Genomic DNA, 25,348 nt, shown 5'->3' on the forward strand with positions numbered 1-25,348 from the left:
ACCCCGTGCGGGGGCCGGGGGAGGGGGTAGGGCGCTGCCACAGGCATAGAGAGACAAGACTGGCCGTGGAGTGACAGTTTCCAAGCTGCTGGTGGGGCCATGGAGCTCCTTGCGCTAATCTCTCTGCTTTTGTAAAAGTTGGGACTTTCCCCCATAACGAAATAGTTAAAAAGGACATTTCAGAGACACTGTTGATTTGCCTGAGCGCGAAAATCTCGTCCGGCTGTGGAATGCTCTGTTCTGGACAAGTCCGTCCCTTGCGTGGTGGAAAGAGCTTTGGAAAGACACACACCTGAGCCCCGATCTTGCTTCTGACGCTTCCTGGCTGTGTAACCGTGGGTAGGTTGCTTTTCCTCATCTGTAAAATGGGGGTGGGTACTGACCTCGTCCAGTTGTGATGCGTGGCAAGTTCTTAGCGTGGTGCTTACTCTGGGCTCTCCTGGATCTTGGGCAACATGACGCGCCCTAGCTTCCACCTGCTGGTGGGGAGATCTGCCATTTACAGCCCCAGAAGGGACCGAACCAGAGGGGGCCCCTGCTGTGCCCGGGGTAGAGTGAGACGATATAACGGGAGACACTGTGATAAAATGCTGGAAATTCAGAGCAGGGAGACATGTCCTTGGGATGGGGCAGGTGGTCGGTGGGCAAGGCAGGCTTCTTGGCTGGGGTGTAGGGTGGGCATTGAGCTGGATCCCCAAGGCTGGGGGATGGCTCAGACATGGAGAAATGGAAGGAGACAAGATGTTGAGACGGAGAGGTGGGAGGTGGGAAAAGGGAAGGATGTAAATCGGAGCCCTAGGGCACAAAGCAGCAGAAGAGGAGGACAGGGGACAGGAAGTGTGACAGGGTCACGTCCAAGTGATCCTCAGGTGTCCACGCCTCCTGCATCATGGTGCGTGTGACGCTGGGTATGGCTGCGCAACGGGGCCTCTTCCCTCGATAGTGAAGACGCCTCCTTTCTGTTTGCCTCTTCCGTCTTCGCTTGGCCCCGAGACACTCCAGCGCTCAGTTTCCGGTCCCACCTTTGCCCACCTGTAGGATTCTGTAGACTGGAATCCCCCACTTGGGGTAATTCTTGCTAAAGGCAGCTTACGAAGTGCTTTTCATTTATTCGTGTATCCACAGTCGTATCTGGAGCACCTGTTACTGTCCCAGGCTTTGGGGACACAGCCGTGAGTGAGACGTGGTCACAGGAGCTTTGGATTGTTGCAGAGCATTGTCTGAGCGTTATTCAGAAGAGCTAGGGAATGCCCTTCTTTGGTGCAGGGATTTTGAATGGCTGATGTATACGCTTTAGTGTAAGAACAGGAGACCCACAAGGGTGGGGGTTTATCTGTCGGTTCACTGCTGTGCCCCCAGTGCCTAGGACAGTGCCTGGCACGTAGGCGCCCAGTAATTGTTGGTTGAATACAATTGCGTGAATACAGAGCACTGATATTGGGAATCCAAGAGAAGAATGTTTTTAGGGCTCAAAACTAATTCAGACACCTCCCTAAATCACTGCTTGCTGTGATTTGGATTCCTAAGATTCAGAGAGAGAGAGAGAGAGAGAGAGAGAGAGAGAGAGAGAGTTAAGGAAGGGGGAGATGGAGAGAGTATTTTGCATTAATGCATTATTTCAAGGCTTGGAGCCTCCAGCCTGGTTCAGAATATGGTCAAGCCCACCGTCCACGTGTATCTGCACCTGAGTAGCACCCACAGCAGAAAAGTCCATCATACATTCCGTAGAGAACACAGACAGTAAACAAATGCATCCACAAGATCATTTCAGATAGTGACTGTGGTGATCGTAGACGTCTGTCCTCTGACCCCTCTGTGCCGGGGGAGACTGCCCTGTGAGGACGGAATGGCCGGGACCCCCGCGCCCTCTGGGTTCTCCGTGGTTCTGGCCAGTGGGAGGTGCCGGTAGGAAATCCGAGGGTAGAAGGAGAGAAAGGTTGGGGTATGTCCCCCTCTCTCCTGCCTCGCTCTCTCCCTGTTGAAGTTTTGACTGTGGCTTTGCTCCTCTAAAGCGTGGCTCTCAAAACGCAACTCCCAGGGGGCACCCGGCTGGCTCAGATGGTTGGGCGTCCGACTTTGGCTCAGGTCATGATCTCACAGTTCGTGAGTTCAAGCCCCGCCTTGGGCTCTGTGCTGACAGCTCGGGGCCTGGAGCCTGCTTCCGATTCTGTGTCTCCCTCTCTCTCTGCCCCTCCCCCGCTTGCGCTCTGTCTCTCAAAAATAAATAAACATTAAAAAGAATTTTAATAATAATAAAAAAAAACAACCGCGGTTCCTAGACCAGCAGCATCAGCAGCGCCTGGGAACTTGTTAGAAATGCAGATTCTTGGGCCCCTGCCCAGATGTTTGCTTCAGGGTGGCTGGGCTCCTAGTGCCAACTCCTCCTGGGCGGCTTCCTCTTCCGCAAGCTCCTTTTCCTTGCCTGCTCCTCTGAGCGGGGAAGTGAGGGCTCTCCACAGTTCTAGCCCCTCACCCCATCCGCATTTCTGCGAACAGTCCCTTCACTCAGCTGTCTTCAGTGAGCCTTCCAGGGAGCCGTCTGTTTCCTGCCAGAGCCCCGACTTGGTCCAGATGGCCAGGAGGTCACTTCTGACGGGGCACACCCTCTCCAGGTTACCCACCGGCTTGCCTCAGTCACTGCCAGCCGTTGAGATCTCATGAGTTGGCCACCCTTGCGCTGGGGCTGGGTACCAAGTCTCACCTGTTGGCCACCTGCCTCAGGGCAAGGTGCAGCGATGAGAACATCACACAGGATGTTCCCTTTAGAGGCTGTGGTGGGTATGAACACACGTTCTTGCTTCGTACAAGCAGGGACTCTCCCATGACTTTCTTTCATTAGCCTAACGGGACTGAGCTTTCCCAGGGAGAGATTCAGACCCCACATAAACTGAGACTCCCCGCCAGCCGCTGGGGCATGGGACGTTTTCAGAACTTTTGGGAGAAACTTCTAGTTTCTTCCTGCCCCTCTTCTCCCCACGGCCGATGGTTTCCTGGCCCCATGGGGGCTGTGGGATCCTCACTGGGGTGCAGATTTGGGTTAATCCTGTGACCCCGGACCTTGATTGATGTTCAGCTCTCCCAGATTGGTTTCCTGGAAGGTCCTGACATCTCCTTGGGGGGCCGTGGACGTTCTTCAGCGCGTGGATCCCCCCAATACTTTCCCCCTACACAAATTCCTCCTTTCTGTCCCCTCTGTGAACTGGGGCAGCATTATCCTCTGGGTGGGCCTGTGGGAGCACAGTGGGTCTTCAGGGAACTCTCCTTCCTGGGGAGGAGAAACTCTCTTTCACTTTCTCGATTCTTAGTAGCTCACCGTGCGCCAAAGGGAATAGAATGGGAGGTAGTGGTTGGAGAAAGGGCTCTTCAAGGAGCAAGGATGAGGCAACTGCCCATGAACTTGGGGGAAACAACGGACAATGCAGGGCCACACCTCGGACACGGAGTCATAGGGGAACCTGTACAGCCCTGCGGCTGCCACTTGGCAGCGTGGACTCCTGCCCACTGAACCACCTGGTGGGTGTCACCAACCCTTTCGGATCCACCCTGTTACAGGCACTATAGACACAGTAGCTTTGGTGGCTTCCATTCTTTATTAGTCAGGAAACCGAGACAGCAGGAGGTTGATGTTGAGTCACACAGTAAGTAAGTGATGGAGCCAGGCTGAACCCAGGCTGGTCTGGCTCTCGAGCCCCTGCTCTGAGCCCCACTCCTCGCCTCTACCCACCACGATGGTGTCTGTGCATCCGTCTGGTCTCCTCTCCGTTGGACTGCAGAGGCCATGCCCCATGTGAGCTACGTGATGATGATGGTCATGATGACAGCCACCGTTTCCTAAGCACCCACTCTGTTCTAGGCATCGTGTCTGACCTCTGTGCCCCTGTCAAGTCTTTACAACAGCCTTAAAGGCGCTGTACCCATTAGACAGTCAAGGAAATCAAGGCCCAGAAAGACTGGGGACTCATGTGGCGGGACACATCAGGGCCAGGATGTGAACCCAGCTCTGCTGATTCCAGAACCCAGACTCTTGGCCATTCTGCTATCCTGCCCTATCCCAAGCTGTTGCTTGAAGGAGCGTCCATTGCGATAGCACGGGCCGTCACTAAGATGGCTGACTATGGTTCTTCTAATGTTGAGAATAGATTTTGTTTTAATTGGAGTGTAAGTTTCAGCCGAGCTACATGTTGGAATCACCCAGGGAACTTTTAAAACCCCACTGAAGTTTAGGTCGCACACTGGTCAATTAAACCAGGGTCTCCGTGAGTGGGACTTGGGCTTCCCAGGGCTGAGAACCACTTAAATTGGATTACCTCTAGGATCCTTCCCAGCTTTCTTGTTCCACAGTTCACAGAAGATACACTGCCATCAGGCGGCAGTAACATGCCACAGCTCCGTGATCTAATTGACAAGCCTCAGTCTGAAGAGATGAAGTGTACTTATCTTTAGTTTTATACCCCAATTAAATCCCTTAGTTAAACGTATCAACTTACTGATAATTGGCAAAGATGTTTTAAAAGCTACTTCTAACAGCGTTAAGGCGATATGGTACAGTTTGATATCTTTCTCACAAATGGTTAGCTAATTTTTATCATGGAGACCAAGGGTTTGGAGAAAAAACTTCCTTCCGTGTTTGGATTTCAGTTATTCGACTTGTTGACCATTGAAAGATTCAGTCTTCCTTATGTCATTACTATGATTTTTCCTTAACCTTCAGCATTGCCCTGCACAGGCAGTGTGGGCCAAGTTTGGCCATCTCTGCTCAAACATCTTCTGTTCAGTATTGTCCACATAAGCAGAAATGGAAGTGTGAGAGCCATTGTATTTGGCCTCTGGTGGATTTTCCTGGTCTGCACTCGGGTATGTTCTCAGGGGATTCCTTTCAGGATCTGATGGCTCTGCACAGTGGGAATGGCTAGCTGCAGTAGGGAATTCTGACAGACTGAGTTGGATTAGAGAGCTAGAAAGACTTTAGGGCATGGAGTTTGGAGTCTACCTGGTCCTGAGCAAATCACTGGTGTGGTCCTGAGCAAATCACTGAAAACCCAGAGCCTTGGTTTGCTTGGGGCACTCTCAGGGTCACATCATTGCAGGTTATTCCAACAAACTGGGAATAGGAAGAGTATTCTCAGCTTGACAAAGATTATGAAAAACCTACAGCAAACATCATGCTTACTGGGACAAGAGTGAATGCTTTCCCCCTAAGATCAGGAACAAGACAAGGACATTTGCTTCTGCCACTTCTTTTCAACATTACGCTGGATGTTTTAGCCAGAGCAGTTAGGCAAGAAAAAGAAATAAAAGACATTGAGATTGGAAAAGACGAAGTCAAACTATTTGTATTTGTGGATGGCATGATCTTGTATAGAGTAAATCCTAAGAATCCACTAAAAACCATTAGAATTTATAAACATATTCGGCAAGATTGCAAGGTACAAGGTCGATACACAGAAATTAATCTTATTTTTATACCCTAGAAGGGAAAAATCTGAAAGTGAAATTAAGAAAACAATTCCATGTACAATAGCACCAAAAAGAATAAAATTCTTAGGAATAAATCTAACAAAAGAAGTGCAAAACTTATGTGCAACAAACTACAGAACATTATGGAAAGAAATGAAAGGAGATCTAAATAAATGGAAAGGCATCCCATTTTCATGGACTGGAAGACTTAACATTATTAAGGTGGCAATATTCCCCAAATTGATCTACAGATTCAGTGCAACCCATGTTAAAGTTTCAACTGGCTCTTTTCTCAGAAATTGACAAGTTGATTCTAAAATTCACATGGAAATGCAAGAGGTTCAGAATAGCCAAAATCATCCTAAAAATGAAAAGCAAAGTTGGAGGGCTCACTCCATTTCAAAACTTACTATAAAGCTACAGTAATCAAAAACAGTGTGGTACCAGGAAGAAGGATAGACATGTAGATCGATGGAATAGAATTGAGAGAACAAAATAAACCCTTCCATTCATAGCCAGTTAATTTTTGACAAGAGTGTCGAGACAGTCCAATGGGGGAAGAATAGCCTTTCAAGTGGGGCCGGGACAATAAGACGTCCACATAGAAAAGAATGGAGTCAGACACCTTTGTATACCGTACGCATAAGTCAATGTCCAATAGATGACCTCAAGGTAATGGTTAAAGTGATACAACTCTTGGAAGAAAGAAGAAGAGTAAACCTTTATGGTGTTGGGCTAGGCAAAGACTTCTGAGATATGACACAAAAGCACAAGCAACAAAAGATATATTGGACTTCATCAACATCAAAGGGCACCGTCGAGAAAGTAGAAATGCTGAGTGGGACCAAATATTTGCAGTCAGATATCTGACGAGGTACTTGTATGTGGAATATATAAAGAACTCTTACAACTCAATAAAATGACAAAATAATCCAGTTAAAATGGGCAAAGGATCTGAATAAACATTTCTCCGAAGATGAAATGAAAATGGCCAATAAGCACGTGGAAAGATGCTCAACATCACTAGTTCTTAGGGACGTGCAAATCAAAACCACAAGGAGATACTACTTTCCACCTGCAAGGATGCCTATAATAATAACAATAATAAAAATTATTATTATTATCATCAAATATTAAATTATCATCAACACGATAACAAGTGTTGATGAAGATGTGGAGAAATTGGAACATTGCTCGTACATTGCTAGTAGGACTGTAAAATGTTGCTCCTCCTTTGGAAAACAGTCTAGTGGTTCCCCAAAAGGTTAAACATAGAGTTACCAGGATTTCCACCCCTACGTATATACCTAAGAGAAACGAAAACTTGCCCACACAAAATCTTGTCCATCAATGTTCATCCATAGCCAAAAAGCGGACACAAACCCAAAGCCCGATAACCAATGAGTGGATAAATACGATGTGTTGTATCCACACCGTGGAATATTATTCAACCACAAAAAAAGGAACAAAGTAGTGATACACGCTACAACGTGGATGAACTTTGAAGACATCACGCGTTGAAAACAGTGAAGGAAGCCAGATACAAAAGGCCACATATTGTATGATTCCATTTATGTGAAATGTCCAGAAGACGCAAATCTGTAGAGAAGGAAAATACATCAGTGGTTGCCCTGTGCTGGGAGGATTGGGGGAAAGGGGGATTGCTTGGTACTAGGTAATGGCGTTTTTTGGGGGGGTGATGAATATGTCCTAAAGTTGATTGTGGTGATGGTCACACAATCTTGCGAATATAGTAGGAATACACTAAAAACCTTTATTTTTTATTTATTATTTTTTTTAATGTTTATTTACTTTTGAGAGAGGGAGACAGAGGCATGAGCAGGGGAGGGGCAGAGAGAGAGGGAGGCACAGAATCCAAAGCAGGCTTCAGGCTCCGAGCTCTCAGCATAGAGCCCGACATGGGGCTCGAACTCACGAGCCATGAGATCATGACCTGAGCTGAAGTTGGAGGTTTAACCGACTGAGCCACCCAGGTGCCCCTAAAAACCTTTAAACTGTTACTTTAAACTGGTGAACTGGGGTGCCTGGGTGGCTCAGTCGGTTAAGCAGCCAACTCTTGGTTTTGGCTCAGGTCACCATCTGGCGGCCCATGAGTTCGAGCCCTGCATCGGGCTCTGTGCTCACATTACAGAGCCTGCTTGGGATTCTCTCTCTTTCTCTCTCTCTCTCTCTCTCTCTTTCTCTCCCTACTCGCATGCCCTCACTCTCTCTCTCTCAAAAAAAAAAATCAGAAGAGAAAGATAAACTTCTAGGTGACGAAAAATTTTAACATTTAATGTTAATGTATTTGTCTTTAACCGATGCAATTGCAAAAATACAATTTTTAATTTAATTTAATTTCTTTATGTAGGAAGGAGCCCAACAGGCCAAAATGCCTAGGACCCACAAGGTCTGAACGTGGCCCTGGGTGGCGTCAGTGTGCATTTGACCACTAAAGGCTTCTGTCTCCAGATTTTGAGAAAACCATAGAACATTAAAGAAAGCGTGAAACAATTCATTCAGATCTGTCCATTCTGGCTTGCCACTGTTCTCTCTCTCTTTTTTTTACCCTCACTTCCAGTTGTTGGCTGTCAACAAACATCTCTTTCCGTGGGTTCTAATCTTGGTACCTCTGGCTCCCTATGTGGCCCCGGTTGTTCTCTCTGTGGCCCCGAGTCTTAGTGTCTTCATCTGTGAAGGGAAGCGGGGCCCCAGAGCCTGAGGGAGGAAACGAGCACGACAGAACCACAAGAGTGCCGTCCAGCCACCTGTGGCCTCATGAATCTTTGGAAGGGGTGACGTCAATAAGGCAGGAATCCACTCCTTAGCTTGGCACTCAAGACCCTTTGTGATCTGGCCCCCGCCTTGCTTCTCAGCCTCACGTGCCAGCACACCCTTTATTTATATGGAGTGGGAAGGACGTTCAGGATCCCACAGGGGCTTCCAGGGACCTTCTTAGAGAAGAATTCACAAGCGTCAAACAGACACATGAGTTGAGAACGCCGGAAGCTTCCAGATCTTTTTTGCCTTCCAACCCACGTTCGTTCCATTTGGACACAAAAATCTGTATCCTTAAAATCTGTATCCAGTAAAATCCTTAAACCAGGGGTTACAAGCAGACCCTAACGGTCAGCCAATCCAGTGCCCCCGGGGCCGGCTGGGTGGCCTCAGTGAGGCAGGGACGGGCAGGGACTGTGGCCGACTCCAAGGCTTGTCCGCTGTCTGAAGGGGGCAGCATCCGGTCCGTGTGATTGTGGCTGTGTGCCCTGGGGGCCCAGCACGGCCGGGGTTTCTGAGTCTTCATCTGGGCTCGCAAGGCAACATTTTCCCTATGCTGGGATCCTGTGTGGGCTGCACAAAATGCGTCTGTGGGTGGGGGTCCAGCCTGCGCCACCTTTGTGACCACGGGGCTGGAGGCTGGGCCGTGTGTCCTCAGTGGTCAGCACAGTGCCCAGCATCGAGGAGGCCCCGGAAGAGACTGAAAATTTGTGGTTTCTTATAGGCATAAGGTTTGGGTGTAAGGCTTTCACTCATTTGTTCATCCGTTGGTTTGTTCATCCGTTCATATATTCCTTCAGCAAATATTTAGTTTATAATGTGCTCACTATGTACCAGACACTGTTTTAGGTGATGGGGGCCCATCAGGAAGAGAGATGGGCAGACAGGGGAGGGAACCTCTGGAATATTGAATAGATTAGCTAGGAAAGGCCTCCCTGAGCAGGTAACATGTGGGGAATGTGGTAAAAAAGAGGAAAAGTAAACCATTCAGCTCTCTGAGGGAAAAATGCTCCACGTAGAAGTGGCAGCCTGTGCAAAGGCCCTGAGGCGGGGAGGGAGGGTTCCCGGCACATTTCAAGATCAGCAAGGAGGCCGATGTGGCTGGAGTGGAGTGAGTGAGGGGGAAGCTCGTAGGAGACGAGGTCGGGGAGGTGATGGGGGGACAGATCGCACAGGGCCTGGTTGGCCGCACTGAGGACTTGGGTTCTGACCCTGAGTGAACTGGGAACCACGAGAGGCTTCTGAACGAAGGGACATGATCCGTCTGTGTGAATAAGGGCAGAAACAGAGAGACCCAAGCAAAGGCTGTTGCCACAGCCCAAAGGCTGTGGGCGATGGTGGCTGGAGCAGCGGAGGGGGTGAGAAGTGGTCGGATTCTAGATATACCTCCAAGCCAGAGCCACAGACCAGATGTGGAGATGCGAGAGCAAGAGAGAAGTCAAGGTTGACGCTGCGGTTCTGGCCCGAGCACGTGGGAGGCCGGAGTTGCCGTTTCCTGAGCGGGGGGCGGGGGTGCACGAGGATGTGGGGCACGCCCTCATGGCGCTGACGACTTGTGGGCCATCCGTCCAAGAGTCACATGCAAGAGGTAGAACTGTCAGGTGACCGGATGTCCCACGGGGGAAGGCCAAGGTGCCGTGAGAGCTTAGAACAGGGAAAGCGTGTCCCCGGCAGGGGGGACGGCACGGGTGGAGGCCTCGTGGTGGAGGGAGCCTGAGGAGTGTCGGGGGCCGAGTTCAGGGGTCCCCGTGAAGGAACTTGGGCTTCATTCTTCAGGAAGTCATCAGAGGGTTTTGAGCGGGAGAGGGAGAGGGGGGAGAGTGTGTGTGTGTGTGTGTGCGTGTGTGTGCGTGTGTGTGAGATGTGATCGGAACTGTGTGGCTCCAAAGCATCCCTCTGGCGACAGCAGTGTGGAGGCCCAGGGAGCCCCGCGAGCGGCTGCCCTCATCCTGGTGGGTCTGGATGGGGTTGAGGCCATAGAGGGGGACTGAGGGCTCGGAGCAGGTGCCAGCGACTGGGCTGGGTGGGTTGGATCAGGAGGTGAGAGCGGAGGCGGCTTCCCCGGGGCTGTTCAGCTGAGTTGACAGCAAACATTCCTTGGGGACACTGACTTTCCGGGAATAAAGGTTAGAGACGCTCGGGTGCCACGCCCACTTGGCGACAGGGCTCGGGGAAGGGGAGAGGCGAAAGCCTGAAGCCCTCGCTGCCTCTCACATTCTGAAAACCCTTCTTTTCTTTTCGAAGGTGAAACATGTCGCAGCTTCATTGACCTGGCCCCAGCATCGGAGAAGGGTAAGTGTGGCCCCCGCTCAGGTCTCAGGTGTGTGAGCCAAGCGCCCTGCAGAGACGCTTCCTGCCCAGGTGGCTTTCCAAAGCCCCATGAGAGCTTTTCCTGCCGCGCTCATGGGCGACGGCTCCCCAGAGGAGCCTGAATCCTGCAGCTCTGAGTTTCTTAAGCTGTTGGGACGGGGACAGAAGCAGGTGGGGGATCATCCTGTCCCCACCCCCCGCCACCGCCGCACCACTCCCCTCTGCAAGCGGGGTGGCCCTGAGAGTCATTACGCTTCCATCCTTCCAGGGCACAGCAGGACTTCGGGGAGGTAGGACGGGTGTGCAGAAGTTGGGGTCAGGCTAGACCAGTGTTGGGGGCACTGCCTTGAGCGCAGGATTTGACCTCGGGGGCAGGAAGCCAGATGCCTTGTGTCTGTCATCTCAACAGGCGTGGGGAGGCCCCAGTCACTGTGCAGAGATGACTCCCTGGTGTGTGGGGCCCACGAACAGAGATTCTGCCCCCCGGTGATGCTCCGGTAGGATGGTCAGGGGCCGGCCATCCTGTGGGGTGAGCACAGCAGTCAGGATTAAGTTTAGCCACGGGAATGGTGATCCACAGTAGCTGGCTTTAAAGGACAAATGTGCCTTGCTTTTATAAAAGTTTGGAAGTAGGCAATCCAGGGAGGCTCTGCCCCACGAAGCTCTCAGGATCCAGAACCTTGCTGCCCCTCTCCATCATCTCTGCGCCTTTGTCCTCATGGTCTCAGATGGCGGCTGGTGCTCCAGCGGTCACACCTGCCTTCTGGGCAGCCACTTAGAAGGGCGCAAAGGAGGAAGGGCAAAGCTTGCTGTCAATTCCAAGGTTTCTAGAAGCTGCCCGCAGCACCTGCTCATGTGTCCTTGGCCAGAACATGATCCCAGGGCCAGACTCAGCTGCAAAGGAAGCTGGGAAATGAGATCGCTATCCCGGCAACTATGTGCTCAGTGAAGTCAGGGGTTTTGTTATTATGGAAGAGCAGGAGAATGGATGCTGGAGGGTTCGCTGCCGAAGGGACGTAGGGGTGCGGCCGCCTCCCCGCCTGCCCACCCCTGCCCAAGGAGGACGGCTGCCAGGAGAGGGGAGGTGTGCAGGTGTCTTCAGACAGCCTAGAGATGAGGAGAGGGCTCTGGTTCTGGGAGTCAGGGTGGGGAAACTGAGGCAGAAGTCCAGTACTAGAAACTGTCCCAACAAGGGGGATCTCGGTGTGCCTGTCCGGGGCTTGTGGCCACTCGTGCCTCTTGCTGGTGGGGCTGGTGGCCCTGCAGCGTCCGGAGGTTCGGGGACTGGAGGGTCCGTCTCTGACCCATCCCTGCTGATGGCAGAGAGGGAGTGGGTGAGGGGGACCTATGTCACGGAGGCTGCTAATGTTCCTGTCTCACAGACACTGTCCCCTTGAAGACCTTCAACCAAGTGGCAGCTCATGAGACAGGGACCCTCAGGCCCAGGAAGAGGCCCAGACGCCCCCGCCGAGCAGCCTTTTGGCAGGGGGCACTTCCTCCTCCGTTTCTTCCTTGGCTTTCCCAGCGACTGTGCCCCATGTGGCCGCTACTCGTGGCCACCCCTGAAGTTCTGAGCTGAGCAACCGGGCCCCAGCTTCTAAACCGAGGTCAGGAGGGGCACCTGGGTGGTTCAGCCGGTTAAGCCTCCAATTCTTGGTTTCGGCTCAGGTCATAATCTCTCGATTGGTGGGATCGAACCCCACGTCGGGCTCTGCGCTGACACCATGGACCCTGTCATGCTGTCTCTCTCTCTTTCTCCCTCTCTCTCTGCCCCCCCTCCCCGCTTGTGCTCTCCCTCTCTTTCAAAATAAGTAAACTTAACCAAGAAAAGTTGAAACTGAGGTCCGGAAGCGCCAGGAATACTACTGGGTAATACGGAGCGGACGTTCGACGAGCGGTTCCTCCGCACCAGGTGCTTCCCAGGCCTTAACCAAGAAGCCTCCCCCCAACCTTGGGGGGCGCTGACAGACTCGCCCCACTTGACGGGTGAGGAATCGGAGCCTTAGAGGCATGAAGCCGCCTACGTCTCGCATCTCGCGTGGGGCAGAGCCCACGCTTCGGGCCCCCCTGTGCTGTGGCATCTTGCGAGCCCGGCCCCGGGGGCGGCCCTCGAGAACGCCCAGCCAGTGATCCCCCCGAGGCCTGGGAGCTCCGGGCTCAACTGTGCTCCGCATCCGGCTTCCGGGAAGCGCGGCCCGTGTGCGCGCACGTAAGCGTGCGTGTGCGTGTCGGGTTGAGGGCGAGTGTACACGTGTGCGATCAGGTGGTCCCGTGAGTATTGCACACATGTGTCTCCTGTGTGGACACACACGCGCGCCGGTGGCTGAGCGTGTGAGTGTGAAAGGGCATGCACTTGTGTGTCCAAGTGTGTGTGCACGCGTGGGCACGTGTGGAGTGCATATACGCTTGTGTCCATGTGAGCATGTGCATATGTGTGTCTAAGTGTGAGCATACACGGGTATGTGTGTGCACGTGAGTGTCCATGTGAGCATGTGCATATGTGTGTCTAAGCGTGAGCATGCGTGAGTGTGTGTGCACGCATGAGCATGTGTGGAGCGCATATACATGTGTGTCCATGTGAGCATGTGCATATGCATGTCCAAGTGTGAACATGCACGTGTGTGCACGTGTCAGCGTGTGAGTATATACGTGTGTGTGAACACATATACATATGTGTCCAAGTGGGAGCATGCAAGGATGTGTGTGTGCACGTGTGAGTGTCCATGTGAGCATGTGCATATGTGCCTAAGCGTGAGCATGCGTGTGTGCACGTATGAGCATGTGTGGAGTGTGTACACCTGTGTGTCCATATAAGCATGTGCATATGTGTGTCCAAGTGTGAACATGCATGTGTGTGCATGTGTGAGTACATACATGTGTGTGTAAACACACATGTCCAGGTGGGAGCATGCACGTGTGTGTGTGTGTGCACGTGTGAGTGTCCATGTGAGCATGTGCATATGTGTGTCCAATTGCGGGCATGCATGGGTGTGTATGTATGTGCACGCGTGAGCATGTGTGGAGTGTGTACACATGTGTGTCCATGTGAGCACGTGCATGTGTGTCCAAGTGTGAACATGCACGGGTGTGTGTGCACGTGTGAGCGTGTAGAGTGTGTGTCCATGTGAGAATATGCATATATGTACCCAAGTGTGAGCATGCACAAGTGTGGGTGTGCGTCTATGTGAGCACGTGCATATACGTGTCCAAGTGGGAGCATGCACGAGTGTGTGTGTCCACGTGTGAGTGTGTGGAGTGCATACACATGTGTGTGTCCAGGTGAGCACGTGTGTCCAAGTGTGAACGTGTGTGTGTGTGCACGCGTGAGCGGCCATGTGACCATGTGCATACGTGTGTCCCAAGTGTGAGCATGCACGTGTGTGTGCATGCGTGCGCGTGTGTGGAGTGCGCACACATGTGAGCGTCCATGTGAGCGTGTGCATACGTGTGACCCAAGTGCCAGCGCGCACGGGGGTGGAGGGTGCGTGTCCACGTGTGAGCACGCACGTGCGTGTGTGTGCCTGTGTGAGCATTGTGGAGCGGGTACACGTGCGTGCGTGTCCGCGTCCGGCGGCGGGCGGGTCGTTCACGCCTCCTCCTGGAAGCAGTCGACCTTTGTTCCTGCTTCTTTTACGAGGACCGAGGGCCCCGGGGAGATTGTATCTTTGTGTTTTCCCGGCCTCGTGATTTTCCCTTCAGGGCTTGGCGGCCACGTCAAGGACCTTCTGGCGGCGCATATAAAAATGTTTATAAGGAGGCTGAGTGGGCTGGCTTTGCCGCCAAGCTGCAGAACGATTTTCGCGCCCTCCCGGCCTCTCAGGCGTGTCAGCTGTCCCCTCAGATCGGCGGGGTTTGTCGCGCAGCTGCTGTGGCCTCTCCCCGAGCCCCCCCACCCCCCGCCCCCGGCCTGCCCCCCCCCGCCCCAGAGGCCTGTGGGAACGTGACGCTCACGGGTCCGTCCCTGTGCCCGCCTCCCACGGTGACTGTCCGTGTCACGGATGAGGTCCCCGAGCTGCGGAGACGGAGCGCTGGGTCGGGGCCACGCGGGGAGTCCGGGGCGGGTGTTGGAGCCTGGGTGTGTTCTCGCCCCAAAGCGCATGCGTCTCCTGGCTTCTTGTCCCCGCGCCCGCCCCCTCTGGGACTTCCCTTCTGGTCTGCCGGATACGGTAATGACCACGACGCTCACACGGACTGGCTTTCACCACCACGTGCCAGGCAGTGTTCTGAGAACGTTACACGCAGGGACTCGTTCTAGTCCTCATTTTACAGGTGAGGAAACGGAGGCATAGAGAGTGAATTGACTCGCCCAAGGATGCTGGGTTCGAACCTGAGCCCTTTGGCTCTTCAGTACGCCAGACCTACCAAGACTCTGCGAGCGAGTGAGTGAATGTGTGTGTGTGTGTGTGTGTGTGTGTGTGGTCAAGGCTCGGTGTGTGTATGCGTGAGCAGGTACTGCTGTGAGAGCGTGTGCACGTGTGTCTCACAGGTGTGCTTTCATGCTGGTGGGTGAGCGCGTGTGAGGATGGGGCTATGTAAATGTGTGCACAGGTGAGACTGTGCACGTGCATAGAGCCATGGGGTGTGTTCGTGTGTGAGCATGCATGGATGTGTGTGCACGTGTGTGTGTGCACGGATGTGTGTGCATGTGCACAGACGCATGGGTGTGTGTGCACGTGTGCATGTGCATGTGCGTAGATGCATAGTGTGTGGGCATGTGTGAGCGTGCATGGATGCGCATAGCTGCACAGCATGTGTTTATGTGTGAGCGTGCATGGATGTGTGTGCGCACGTGTGTGCAGGTGCATAGATGCATGGTGTGTGAGCGTGCATGGATGCGTGTGCACATGTGCATCAATGCATGGATGTTGTGTGCACGTGTGCATAGATGCACAGTGTGTGTCCACGTGTGAATGTGCACGCATGCGTGGATATGTGTGTCTATGCGCAGGGATGCATATGTGTTTGCATGCATGTGTGAACGTGGGTGTGTACTGGGTAATACTCCTTGCTCCTCCTGCCCCAAGACCTCTGAGCCAAGTTCAGGGTGTCCTCAGACTAGGTCTCCCCTTCTTTTCTTGACCTCCTTCCGCCTGGCAAACCATAGTCACACTTTCCAGGCCCTTCACGAATGGCACCCCCTCTTTGCCATTTTCTCCAGTACCCTCTGGTCCCTTGCTTCCCGACCCTGTCCCCTGGAAAATTATTTGTCTGTCATCAGTATTTTTAGCATGACGTGCATTTTTCTCAGTTTGTGCCTGACCATTTTAGTTTTGTGCTTCACATGGGAAATATCTTTTTGTTTTATACCAGCCTAAGCCACATCCATTTTTCATCTGGATTCCTGCCACAGTCTCTTAACTGCTTACCTCCTTCCGTGTTTGCCCCCTGATTCACTTGTGCCAGAATGATTTTCTTAACGCATAAGTCAGCTCATGCGAATCCCCGTTTAAAACCCGCCCTTGGCTTCTGTCACACTCAGAGAAGAAGCACACGTTCTCATCACAGCCTGTAAGGTGTGTGGGGTCTGGCCCCGTACCTCTGGGGCTCGTCTCCTGCGCTCTCCCCTCCCCTGCTGTCACCACACTCCAGCACCCCCGGATCCTTACTGTTCTTTGAGTCAGCCAAACTAGTGTGTGCCTCAGGACCTTTGCACTTGTCATTCCCTGCTCCCAGAACACTGTTCGCTCAGCTCTCTGCACAGCTGGTACCTCCTCGTCATTCAGGGTTCGGTTTGAAAGTCCCAGCTTCAGGGAAGCCTTTGCATCACTTATTACTGCCTGCAGTGTATACAGTGCTCGCCTGATTAACACGGTCAGCCCCACGAGGGCAGGGATTTTGTCTCCTTTGTGACTCATTGTGTCCCCACTGCCCAGGAGGGAAGCCTGGCGCTGACAGGTGCTTCACAACATCTGTTGAATGAATGAAAAATCAGCATTGATTTTAACAGTATATACTCTTGGTATGAAAATTATAATTCTTTTTAAAAAAAGTTTCAAGGTTTATTTATTTATTTTTATGTTTATCTTTGAGAGAGAGAGAGAGAGAGGAAGAGAGAGACAGAGAGAGAGAGGGAGAGAGCAGGGGAGGGACAGAGAGAGAGGGAGACACAGAATCCAAAGCAGGTTCCAGGCTCCAAGGAGCACAGAGCTGGACATGGGGCTCGAACTCAGAAACCATGAAATCATGCCACATCCACCATCGTGCTGGGTAGCAAGCCGCCCTGGAGCGCAGGGGCATTCGGCATTTACTTTTTGCTCCCGTGGTTGGGGGTTATCTTGGTTCCGGGATGTGGTCTGGGCCCACGTCTGTTCCACGTGTGTTCCTTCTGGGGGCCGGGTAGAGGGGACAGAAACGCAAGGTGCCTAACCGCACAAAAACGTTTTCGAGTTTTGCTGGCATCGTATCTGCCAACATCCCATTGGCTAAAGCAAGTCACACGGCCACTGCCAACATCAGCGAGGCAAGAAATACACTACCCACGTGGGGACCTCCGGGCCTGACCACAGCCTCGGGGATGGTTGTGTTGGAATTGGCTCAGCCGGATTTCTGGGCGTGTGTGTGTGTGTGTGTGTGTGCGTGAGACTCATTGATTTGCAGGTCAAAGTCTCCCCCGGTCGTTGTCACCCCAAAGTGACCTATGTATTTCTCCAAAAGGGACCCACATGTTCGGGTGGGTTTCCTTGCCGGGTGCCAACTGAACAGCCTCTGCCTGCCAGTCATTTGCACACACGCCCTTCCATGTGACAAACATTTCCTGAGCACCCACTACGTGGCAAGCTCTAGGCTAAGCTCTGGCGGTGTAGACACGAATGAGGCAAAAAAGTCTCTGCCCTACGGGTGGGGAGAGGGCTAAAAATGGTTAGCAGACTTCGGGGAGGGGCTCCGACAGAGGCTAAAGAATCCACCCTCCACTGGAAAAGGCAGGAGGAATGATGTTTTGCCGCCTCAGATCCCTGCAGAGAGTCCGAGAAGATGTTAGGGTTCTCCTCCCTTTAGCTTATCAACGGTATTCCCCGGTAAGGATTGGTCCCAAGTCACCTGTCATGGTGTCATGTGGGGAATGCCCCCGGTTCCTACACCCCAGTTGGGAGCTGTCCCTCAGGTCGATGGGCTGTCACTGCGAATGAATGAAGGAACACACGGAGCCTCCCGTGACCCATAGTTGCCATCAAGCCTGCACCCTTCAGCTCCTATCTGCTTTTCCTCAGTCCCCATCAGCACACGCAGTGGAGCACAATTCGGCAAGGGGAGTGGACAGTCTACACCGTGGGTTTGCGCAGAAGAAGCCAGAGTCGAGAGAATACCTCCTACGACGATGCCACTTAGGTAAAACTGGAAAACGGACACGATGAGTCTAGACTGTGGGAAGTCAGGACAGCGGTTGCCCTCGACGCCTGAATGGGGGACGTGCGGAGGGCCCCGGCGGCTGGCGATGTTCCGATTCTCGGTCTGAGTGCTAGTTACACGGATGTGTTTGGTTTATGAGACGTCATCAAGCCGTGTAGTTGGCGATAGATGCGCTTTTTCCGTCTGTATGTGATGCTTCAAGAAAAAGTCAGTTTCCCACACTGAATTCTAAATGATCCTTCCGAAGTGAAAAATCCAACCATATCAGCGTTCTGCTTGAACCCTTTCCCTGGCTCCCAAACTTAAATATCCCAGGATGATTGAACATGGTGTCCATGGCCCTTTGTGGTCTGGTCTGCCTTTCTTACTCCACTTCCTACCGTCTCTGACATGGACCCTGGGCTCCAGCCCTGTCTTTCCACTTGCATCCATTTCCCTCCTTGCATCACATTTCTCCGCCATCTGTCAGGCCTCTGTGCCTTTGCATATGCTGTTCCCTCCATTTGGTCTGTGGACCTTGGAAAACTTGTATTTATCCTTCAAAACCTAGCTTAGACATGACGGTTTCTGCCAAGCCACCCCTGAACCCAGAGATACCCACGGTGACTGGTCCCAAGAACACCCGTCATTCTGCATTGAGATCATCTCCATCAGACTGGACACTCCCGGAGGACAGGCACTGGGTCTTGTCCTTCTGACGGCCCCCGTGCCCCAGCCAGAAGGGGTTGGCACACAGCGAGAGTTTAGCACATGTTTGTCGAACGAAGGAAGGTAGGGAGGTCCATGTTACGGACCCTGGGTGACCCGTTTGGGTTTGGAAACTTGGATCCTGACTCAAGAGTCTGTGGTCTCCCCTGACCCCCCTGGGCTGAGCTGCCCAGTCGTCCCTGCTCGCGTTTCCCAGCGAGCTGGGATTTCTGGCAGCCACCAGCCGGCAGCTTTTTGGTGAAACATTCTCCAAGGCTTGTAGGTTTCATTTGTTTCATATTTCAGGGACGTGTAACAATGTGGTGGCTCCACGGCCACAATCCTGAGTCTTGCCTGAGTCATTTCTCCCTTCAGTTTCTATAATAGTCTCTTGTTGGTTCCCCGCACCTCTCTGTTCTGCGTCTGAAATCGATTTACAATTCTGCTGCTCACTTAATTTATTTAGTGCATTTCATTGATTTATGTCATAGAACTGAAACGTGCATAGATCAGAACACGCTGGGCAGGGAAGGAAGGGGACAAACCAACAGTCACAGCTGCCCGGGATCTGACATCGGAGCTTCGCGCAGGTCAGCCTGCTGGCTGCAGCCCCAGCACGCCGGGTGGCCGGCGCATCCCGGGCCTGTGCGTTAATCCCGGGTGATCTTTTCGCTCTGTCTGTCTAGGGAGCTCTCTGTCAACCGTCACGAGCCAGCCCAAAGGTCCCGCCTCTGCAGAGTCCTCCCCTGCCCCCAGAGTGCCTCAATTACTTCTGCTCCCTGCTTCCAAATTCCCGGGTACCTATCTGTGGCCCCGGGGCCTGGCAAAAGGAGAGGTCGGATGCTTTCATCCCGTGGCGCGGAGACTTCGGGACACAAAGAGACAGGGGACCAGCCCCGATGGCTGACACGTCTGTTGTTCCCTCTCACCTGCCATTCCCAGACAATATTGAGATCATTCTTGCAGCCCTTTGGCTGAGGTGGGGACTCATCAATCATCTGACTGCCCTGGAATCCTAAAGGGAGAGATTCTTTCCTGGCCATTCTCGATAAACTCGTAACACAGGCCGCCTCCCTGGGTGCCGTTCTCGGAGGCAGGGCAGGCCGCAGCCTTGTGTTCGTGGACGGGCCACATTGACCTCGTCCCCCTTGCCGCAGGCCGGTGGTCGGTATCCTCCGGTGCCAGGCTGTGTGCCAGGATCCCGGGCAGTGAGCGGGGGGGTCACCCGCAGCCCCTGCTGTTGTGGAGCCTTCTAGTGGGGGACCGACGAGGAGGAGACTCACATCTGCGGACCCGGGGGCCCAGAGGGCCGTGGAAGGGGCTCATGACAGTCTGGGTAGGCCGTGTGGGAGGGGCGCCAAGCAGGGAGGGTCCCGAAGGACGAACGACTGGTGCATAAGGGGCCCCAGGGGCTGTCGTTCCTGGAACAAGAGTCCCATGAGGCAGATGCACAACGCACGGTTACTGGAGGGACGAAAGGAAGAAGGAAGGTGGAGCCCAGAGAGGTTAAATGCCTTGCTCGAGGTCACACAGCACATTTAGGTTAGAGTCAGGCTCACCCCCCCACCCCCCCAGGCTTCTGAGGTCTTTTCAGCAGCAGCAGCCTGCCCACCCTGCCACCCCACCCACCCATTCTCATCCATCCCGTCCCTCCCACCACCCGCCGGTGTCATTTTCTCCAGCACCACAAATGGTCCTCTCGCCTCCCTCGTTCTCAAGTGGCGGATCTGTCACTTTCTGTCCTGAAATTCTGGATTCCTCTAATTACGCGCTCTTATTAAAGGTGATTACATCCCGACGGCTGGTGGAGGACTGCTTCTGGAGATCACAACATCGAGTAATTGCTTTCGTTGCTCTCATTCCAATTATTCAAGATTATCTTTCTAGGTAATTGGGTGTCTGGGTAGTCTTGCCTGCTCACTCTCTCAGAGAGCGTCGTATTAACCCCAAACGGTGACCGGCTTTCGTGTTTCGTAATTGGAAACAGTTTCTCCATGGTGAGAAGACCCTCTTAAGTGTAAACAGTGGTAATTTAAATTTCTAAATGACTCCGTGTCTTATCATACTTTGGTGTGAGAAATTAGCCTGGACACTTCAATCCAGCCTTTTGCCTGTCTGAGCAGAGGTTTTCAGCAGTGTGGGGGGGGGGCGGGGGCGGGAAAGGGGATAGGGTTTGCTGAGCTGCACGGGGCCTGCAGAATTTGAAGGATGCTGGCTCCTTTCCAGAACCCAGAAAAGTCTTTCCATGGGCTGGTTCTTCCTGGCCCCCTCCTCGGAATGGAATTTGCAACAAGGCCCTTCTATTTAGCCCGGGTCTTGCGTCCGCAAAGCGTTTTTTCACTTTAGACCCACGATGATTCCTTCAAATGAGGTTAGACATACAGCTACAAATCAGGTTCACCACGTTCAGTTGTGCAGGTTACTCACTGTGCGAGTCTAGGAGTCACGGTTTGTACCGGAGTCTACGCGAATGGCGTGGGGTTGGGCAGTACACATCCCGTACGGTTGTACGTAGGGGCCAGGGATACATAGGCAAGGTTAAAGGAAAACATTGAACATACAATTTATACCTACACCTCAACACTGAACCACTCTGCCTAGTATGAGCTGGGGATTTGTGACTCTGTTTTGTCGTGTTTCCTTGTTTTCATCGATATTACTTCATTGGTATAATTTAGGCACAGTGAATTACATAGGTTTAAAAAATTTTTTTTAACATTTATTTATTTTTGAGACAGAGAGAGACAGAGCATGAACAGGGAGGGGCAGAGAGAGAGGGAGACACAGAAATCTGAAACAGGCTCCAGGCTCTGAGCCATCAGCACAGAGCCCGATGCGGGGCTCGAACTCACGGACCGCGAGATCATGACCTGAGCCGAAGTCGGACGCTTAACCGACCGAGCCACCCAGGCGCCCCGAATTGCATAGGTTTTAAATGTACAGTTCGGTGAGTTTCAGGAAGTGCACACACGCATGTAGCTCATACCCCTGTCCAGATAAAGACCCATGGCCATGGGGCGCCTGGATGGCTCAGTCGGGTGAGCGTCAGACTCCTGGTTTCAGCTCAGGTCACGATCTCACGGTTTGTGAGTTCGAGCCCAGCTTCGGGCTTGTGCTAACAGCGTGGAGCCTGCTTGGGATTCTCTCTCCCTCTCTCTATGCCGCTCCCCTGTTTGCTCTCTACCTCTCTCTCTCAACAATAAATAAATAAATGAACATTAAAAAAAAAAAAAAACATGGCCAGCTTCATGGGCATGCGACCCATATAGTCACATAAGGTCCCACGCATAGAAGGGCTTTACATTTGGTTTAATGCTCTATGGTCACTGTCTTGAAATTCTTAATAAGTTTTCTTTTTTTTCAACGTTTATTTATTTTTGGGACAGAGAGAGACAGAGCATGAACGGGGGAGGGGCAGAGAGAGAGGGAGACACAGAATCGGAAACAGGCTCCAGGCTCTGAGCCATCAGCCCAGAGCCTGACGCGGGGCTCGAACTCACGGACCGCGAGATCGTGACCTGGCTGAAGTTGGACGCTCAACCGACTGCGCCACCCAGGCGCCCCAATAAGTTTTCTAACAACGGGTGCAGCATTTCCATTTTTCACTGCCTTCCAATTTGGGCTGTGTACTTCCCCCCCCGCCAAAAACAAATTATTATTCGCTATTTCTTTTTACACTGATTCATTTAGAAAGCCTACTTTTTAAAGCTTCGTCCCGAGTAATGGTATCTGTCAACTCACAGTTTAGTGTGAGTGTTTATTCTTTCCAAGATGCTTTAGAGTAAATAATAATAATACCCCCCTCGCCCATTTTTTTCCGTTTTGCCAACATGCCAGACCCAGCGGCGCCCCCAGCAGCTTGATGTGGTGTGGGTTGCTGGTACACCGAGTCATGGGTGGGGAAACTGAGGCCCAGAGAGATTAAGTCATCTTACCCAAGACCATATGGGTCGGCAGGGCAGGGTGGGAACCCGGGCCCGCGGGCCGCACTCCTTGAATGGCACCGTTCCACTTACTGCCTCAAGATGAGGTTATTAAAATAGAAAAGAGGGACGCCTGGGTGTCTCAGCTGGTTGAGAGTCCAAATCTTGATTTCGGCTCGCGTCATGAGCTCACGGTTTGTGAGTTCGAGCCCCACGCCTGGCTGTGCGCTGACCGCGTAGACCCTGCCTGGGATTCTCTCTCTCCCCACTCTCTGCCCCTCCCTTGCTTGGGAGAGCTCCCCTTGCTCTCCCCCTCCCCCCACAATAAATAAATAAACATTAACAAACAAAATAGAAAAGGATCTTAAAACGAGTCGGGACTGGGAAGGACTGAGGTCTTAATGAAAGAGAAGGACAAGTTACGTGTTGGCCAGACGGGGGCCGGGGAGGAAGAAAGAGCCATCACACCGCGTGGGAACGTCACTCGTGATCCCCCAGGGCGGTCGCACCACATGCACCTTCCTCTGCGTCCTTGTTGTGGCACCTCCTGTTCCAAGAAGGGAGCCCAAGCCTCAACGCACACACCGTCCAGGTCGGAAGGGCCCAGGGAGTTGATCTCACCTCCTCCATTTTGCAGATGAGGAAACTGAGGCCCCAAGGGAAAAGCTGTCCGTGGCTGCCATGGACTGAGTACAGTGAGCATACCAACTGAGTACTCTTGAGAAATGGGGCCAGCCCTGGCGACGCAGTGAGCACGTATTGAGCGCCTGCTGCATACCGGTCCCTTCCAGGCATGTCGTACCGTTTGATCCTCTCATCGGCCCGCAAAGTAGGTATTCTTACTATCACCACCCCCCATTTCGGGACAGAAAGCTGAGGCTCTGACAGGTTAAGAAACTCGCTTCCGGTCCCGGTGCTGGCAGAGCTGGGATTTAAACACAGAGCTCCCGAGGGCAGTGCTCATGCAGAGCGTGGGCTCTGGATTCAAATCCTGACTCTGCCTCACTGGCTGGGGGCCTCGGGCATGCCACTTAGCCTCTTGGTGGCTCACTTTCTTCATCCCCAAAATGGGGATAATAGCATCTCCTTTGTGGGATTCTTCTGAGAATCAAATGGAATCATCTGTGCCAGGGGTTGGTTGGCTCGGGGTCTGGCCCGGTCAACGCAGCTTGAATGTTCTGTGGTGTTTTCCCCCAGCTCCCCAGCTCAGCTCAGTCAGCAAGAAAGCTAACTTGGAAAGTAACTCAATTTGCATGTATTTCTACTCGACTAACCTTTCTCGAAAAAAATCCCAGGATCCCATGACTGCTACACACTTCCCCACCCCTTGTTTTGTTTAATTCTTTCGACAGCTCTCTGGAGTAGGTGCTGTGATTTCTGGTTTTACACCCAAGGAAACAGACTCAGAGAAGTTGAGCTACTTGCCCGGGGTCACACAGCAAAGCGATGCATCCCTCAGTCCCGTGCTGCTGCTGCCACGCCTCACAGGTCTTTCCGCTCTGCCTGGTGCCTCCTGGCCCCTCTTCTGCCTCTGAGGCCCAGAAAAGTCTTTGGTTGGCTTTGCCGTGTGTTCTGAGCCGGCCAGGCGGCCCCACCGGCTCACAGCTGTCGGGGACTGTGTGGAGCGGAGGGAGGGAGCAGCCGAGGGGCCCCACGGCTGCGCCTGTTCCCGGCACCCTCTGCTCCTCACACATCCCATCTGCTGGCTTCTCCAAACTCATCATTTGCAGCCATCTGCCGGGCTCCCTGGAGGCCCCGCAAAGGCCTGGGATGCAACGCAGAAACCCCCGAATGTGTTGCCTTTTGCCTGCCTGGGGAGCAGAGGGGTTCAAGCCCCCCGAAACCCTCCCCACGCCTCGAAGCCGCTAGGAACTACAAACCCAAGAGAGAAGCCATCTCAAAAGGAAGGTTCTAGAAGGCTGAAGCCTCTGCCCCGATTAGCTGCCCGGGAACTGACTCCCATAGCCCTGGTGTGGATTCCCGGGGCCAGCCCGACTCTTACAGGCTTTGTTTCCTTTAGGCTTTTGCCTGAAATCTCATGTTGCGTTTAAAAAGCCCGGCGTCTCTTGGCTGGGATGCCCTGGCCCCTGCTTGTCCGCAGTCTCTCCGGCCTCTTGGGCTTCGGATTTTCAGCACGCGTTTTGCCAGAGGCTGATGGAGGCGTGACGTGGGGGGCGGTGATGGGGTGCCTCTGCAGACGGGAGGACGCACAGGTGGCTTCTCCAAAGCCGGTGTCTGGTTGGACTCGGCACTCGTGCCCCTTTGCCTGGCCCGTCTCCGGTGGCGAGGACACAGGCTGTCGATTGGATTCATTAACTTTTATTTTTTTTTTTTTCCGTAACAGCTTTGTTGAGATATGAGTACTTACCATGCAATTCGCCCACTTAAACGCGTACAGCTCAGTGGTTTTCAGTACATTCAGGAACGTGCAACCATTGCCATTGTCAATTTTAGAATATTTCCATCACCCTGAGGACAAACCTTGTTTCTTTAAGCCTTCCCCCCGCTCAATCCTCCAGACCCCACAGACCTAGACAACCCGTGGGCTGCTTTCTGTAGATTTACCAATTCTGGACACATATGAATGGAATCGTGTCACGTGAAGACTTTTGTGTCTGGCTTTTCTCACGTAATATGTTTTCAAGGTCGTACACATCGTAGCAGGTGTCGGTCCTTCATTTCTCTTCGTTGCCAAATAATATTTCATTGTATGGGTATACTATCTTTTATCTTTTATTTATTTCTTGAGACTTAAAAAAATGTTTTAAATGTTTATTTATTTTTGGGAGAGAGAGAGAGAGAGAGAGCGCACACAGGGGTGAAGAAGAAAGAAAGGAGAGAGAGAA

The 25,348-nt window shown here is 52.7% G+C and overlaps 1 protein-coding gene across 3 annotated transcripts in view; it reads left to right on the plus strand.

Annotated features, from left to right (window-relative positions):
- Positions 1 to 25,348, plus strand: part of GSG1L (GSG1 like) — a 206,915-nt gene that overhangs the window by 61,590 nt on the left and 119,977 nt on the right. For all 3 annotated transcript variants that reach the window (XM_047087874.1, XM_047087875.1, XM_047087876.1), the window contains exon 2: positions 10,480 to 10,527. In XM_047087874.1, coding sequence (XP_046943830.1) covers positions 10,480 to 10,527 — 48 coding nt within the window. The remainder of the gene's footprint in view (positions 1 to 10,479; positions 10,528 to 25,348) is intronic.

This window comes from Lynx rufus, unplaced genomic scaffold, assembly GCF_022079265.1.
Source record: "Lynx rufus isolate CCGP_SWC_20201006 ecotype Redwood Valley unplaced genomic scaffold, mLynRuf1.p SCAF_23, whole genome shotgun sequence".
Lineage (NCBI taxonomy): Eukaryota > Metazoa > Chordata > Mammalia > Carnivora > Felidae > Lynx > Lynx rufus.